The sequence below is a fragment of the Nestor notabilis genome, unplaced genomic scaffold (assembly GCF_000696875.1).
Source record: "Nestor notabilis isolate BGI_N333 unplaced genomic scaffold, ASM69687v1 scaffold63, whole genome shotgun sequence".
In the NCBI taxonomy this organism is placed as follows: domain Eukaryota; kingdom Metazoa; phylum Chordata; class Aves; order Psittaciformes; family Psittacidae; genus Nestor; species Nestor notabilis.
In genome coordinates this window covers 1-4,257 of record NW_009921252.1, presented here as the reverse complement: position 1 = coordinate 4,257, position 4,257 = coordinate 1, and the positions used below count along the sequence as shown (strand labels likewise).

Below are 4,257 nucleotides of genomic sequence, written 5' to 3'. Positions count from 1 at the left end.
AGAGTGCCATAACTGCATGCAAACTTGGTTGGATGGTCAGAGAAAGAACCTGCCCATAATTAAAAGTATCAGGAGCTTTAGAAACAACCACACACATACAAATACACCTGCTAGTGAGCTACTTAAATAATGAAGTGAAAACAATCTTGGAATACCGTGTTGAGGTTGTAAATAGAAAACCAGAAAACAAAGCCTCCATACTTCTTTCCTCATGGACTGCTGAAAAATGTCTCGAATTGAAAGACAGCAACGATAGAAATTCTCAATTAACTGAGGGTGGATGGAGCCACCAAGCCGTGCTACTTCTTTGTGAGTTGGAGTGATAAAGATTCCTTGCATTGTTTCCAAGGTGAGATAGTGGAAGAGGGTATTCTCAGGACCAGATGTCAACCTTAAAATTAAATGAATAAATAGGAGAATTCATTAAATAATAAAGTAATTTTGAAAGAAATTTCAGTTAAACAAAATATACTTTTGTTTCTTAAGACAGAATCGTTTTTTTGGTAACTGCACGACAGTACAAAAATGGATACAGACATTCAAAAGGCGCTTATTTCTACACGAAGGAAATCCTGATAATTTGGACTGTTGATTTAAAAACAAAACAAAGCAAAAACCTATGGTACTAGGCAGGTATTGCACTTGTGTTCTCAAAAATTCTCCCCCAAAACAAACAAAAGGAGAAATAAAAGCTCTTTTTGGGGGATGGAGGAGGGAAGCAAACCTTTCCTTAGAGCTCAGACAAAACTCCAGAGCAGACTGTGCTGTCACAAGCAACAAGTGAGACCTGGGAAGATCACAGCTTCTTTGTCCTTTGTACACCTATCTAGAGATACCAGGGAGGCACAAAGTCCATGCATGGTCCAAAAACTCTTATATTTGAACTTCCAAAGTCGCATATGTATAGGCAAGTGCATACATTCTACTGACATATTCTTGAAAAATACTGGTCTTTTCTAATTAAGATCTCCATTTAAGAGCTTCATTTTTGAGAATCCCTGCATAGCAAACTTTTGGTTAGAATAAAATGACACTGGAATTTTGGTGATCTGGGCATAACCCAAAAAGATCCAAATCTGGCCTTAAAAATGAAATACTTAAAAAATCATGTCTTACTTGACAGCATTAAGAAGTTCTGTATCTTTCTCTGAAAGGTTCTTTTTGAGGCTTCCTAAATTAAATGGATTTGGTAGGGTATGTTTTTTTTTAGTGGCCTGAAAAACAAGCATAGAGATGAACTAAGAGAGAAGCAGCAGCAGCAAACGGCAGAATAGAATCAAACCAACAAATCACCTGCTTAGAAAAAAATAACAGCATTTTTTTTAAGAGGCCCAAATAGTTTCATCGTTTTATATAAATGTATTTTGCAGCCTATTTTAGACTAAAATGGGTTAGAAGCAGTTGTACAGCTGTGCAGCAATTTGTTCTGGTAACTTCTATTCACACTATTTTTTGGGGGTATTCTCCAATCATTTCTGCTGCTTCCAATGCAGCTGTGCCCACTTCGACTTGTGAAAAAGCCCCCAAAATTACAAGCAATGCTAAAATATAAGATGTGATGGCTTTGAGGCTGACCCAAAGCTTCCCAAGGCAACAGGAGTATTTCCTACTGAATTCAGGGGCTCTTCAATTTAGTCTTAAAGTTACTGCAGTGAGTTTTCAAAAGAAATGCCACCTCCCCCAAGCCCACCAGAACCTTACGGATACTCTTTTGTCTTTGTTCTCAGACCTGATCCACTACAGATTGTGGATTACTGCTTTCATCTTCCGCAGGACCTTCGTTACCACGGTCAGGTCCTCCACTGCTCCTTGTAGGGCTTGGCTTACGTGTCATTAAGGACGAGTCACCAAACAGGGTCCTTTTGCTTGCTGGAGCGGTCCCTGATTTCGAAGTATTTTGTAGCTTGCTGAACATAGGTGAGGTGGTCAAGTTCTCGGGTTTGTCACGTGTTGCAGGAAGGAACCAGTCAGCACAAGATAAAGGTGGGATGGAAGGAGCATCTAGCCTTTCCTCTATGCTGGCATCGATTCCTTCCAGTTGAAGTATAGTGGCTTTGACCTGATCTACATATACACAGTCTGGTCCTGGATTCCCAATTGCTTTTGATGCACAGCCTCCCGCCTCTAGCAGGACACACAGCATAAAGTATCTCTGTAAAGATGGAAGTAGCAATGTTAGCCTTTGGTTAGAACTTAGCCTTTGGACAATTTACACTTTAACTTGCAAGCTTTACAAATGTGGAAATAATGCTACTTTCTGAGAAGTTCTGTCCCATGAGGCAGCTACAATATGACTATTTTGTAACATTACTGAATAAAATGCATGAAAGTGTTGATCTTACTGACCAACAGACATCACACACCAGCCAAGCAGAGCACTGGAGAACAGACACACTGCAGATGTTAACTTACCAAGCCAACTATCAGTAAAAAGTATCTTGCTTCAGGCTCCCTGTATCCTGTAATAGCTGAAACTTCACAAGGCTGGATATGATGATGTGGAAATACTTCCCGCCATATCACTAACTGACTGATCTTCTGTTCTGCTGCCAAGGGTAACAGACAATAGTGCCGACAATATAAACCTATATCAATAAGATCTTCCTTTGGCAAGTGATTACCAATCAAGTAACCCTTAATTAAACACAGAAAAGGAAGCGTATTCAGTAAGAAATACAACACCACGACTTATCACTTAAGAGTACTTTTCACATAGAGATATCCACACTCCACATGCATTGAGACTGTAAACTTTCTGGCAGATACTGTCTTTTTGGTGTACACTTGTACAACAGATAACACTAAGCTTTTGCACAACATCTGGAGAATCCAAATACTGAAATATAAAGAAATAAAACATCACCATATATGCAAGTTATCAAAGGCAAGCTGGGAAACACTAACTTGAAGAACTTGAAAAACAGATACAAAGTTAAGGTGCTTTAATTCTCATGTCATTCTCTCTCTAAAACTACTGAGCTGTTACTGGAATTAATAAAATTTCCAAAGAAGATACACAGTACAAAACCAGTTCTAGCACTAAAGGCATTACGGTTAAAGAGCTGCCATGGTAGATACGAAGCAGTTCCATCTGTGACAACAGTTTAGTCTCATAATGCTACCAGCATAAAGAGCAATTGCATGATAAAATCCTTAAAATGTAATTTTCCTTACAGGAAAGATTGTTACCTTCCTATTTATACTGTTAAATAGGAAAGGTTGTTGCCTTCCTATTTATACTGTTAAATACACTGTCTACATCTAGTAACGGTACATAAATTTACAAATGAGGCTGTCAGTACAATTCCTCAAGTCTTTGATTTAAAGACAGATTAAGGATAGATCACCTGTTGGCTTTATTAAAAAAATGGCAATGAACCAAAAAATTCCTATTAGGATCTCCATACACTCTCCCTTGAATTGACTCTGACTGCTATCTTATTACTGTCTCTCCTTGAATCATGCCCTGCAAAATTCCCATGAGACAACTTCAGAAAAGCATTTTGTTCTTACTTATATAGCACATACCACTTCCTGGCATCAATTCTTTCAGTTAGGGTGGTTGAGTTACAGGTCTCTTACTAGAAATACATATTTAAAGCCATCATACATTTTTGTCATATTTGTGAGGTTCTGAAAAGAGTTACTCCATGACTAGCTTAGACTTCCAGATGCATTTTCCAAACCTTTAGGCCTTAATCACTAATACTACCTTGTAGAAAAGACAAGAGCCCATAATCATATATAATCTTCTCATGTCGTAATAATCTTCAGACTGTGGGGGAAAAAAGCATAGTATCATTTTTAATTCAGAATTTTTGCTTTAGTTACCAAATGCAAGTCACCTAAGTCCAGTCAATTGTAATGAGTATCAATACTTCCATTTTTGACCTCCTCTTATTATGAGTGCGACAGTTAATACCGAACGGTTCAGCGAAATACTAAGTTTTTAGTGTCCATTGTCAATTTTCATGTCACTACCATTTTATCTAATAATTTCCAGCTCAAAATAACCGATTTCCTATTTAGTTCTTCTCTGTCCCTAAGCTATTTTTGTCAGGATATGCTATTTCTCAGAGTTCTCAACAGCAAATTAGCTGAAAAATAACTATCGACACCAGAGGCCCTCCTAGAGTAAAATTTCCAAGTCAAAGCATTTTTTTTCCCCCCAGTATTTGATATTTTATCCCAAATATACCTATTCCTTGGATCTTTTAATCTAGATGTCTAGTTGTCCTGGGTTCAGCTACAGCAGTC

At 37.9% G+C, this 4,257-nt stretch overlaps 1 protein-coding gene across 1 annotated transcript in view; it reads right to left on the bottom strand.

Moving 5' to 3' along the window:
- LOC104403024 (protein inturned-like) overlaps positions 1 to 3,775 on the bottom strand; it is a gene marked incomplete at its 5' end in the record, with an annotated part of 9,498 nt that extends 5,723 nt beyond the window's left edge. The window contains 5 exons of the mRNA XM_010011057.1: positions 202 to 391; positions 1,117 to 1,214; positions 1,730 to 2,152; positions 2,413 to 2,634; positions 3,713 to 3,775. Coding sequence (XP_010009359.1) covers positions 202 to 391; positions 1,117 to 1,214; positions 1,730 to 2,152; positions 2,413 to 2,634; positions 3,713 to 3,775 — 996 coding nt within the window. The remainder of the gene's footprint in view (positions 1 to 201; positions 392 to 1,116; positions 1,215 to 1,729; positions 2,153 to 2,412; positions 2,635 to 3,712) is intronic.
- Positions 3,776 to 4,257: the final 482 nt, after the last annotated feature.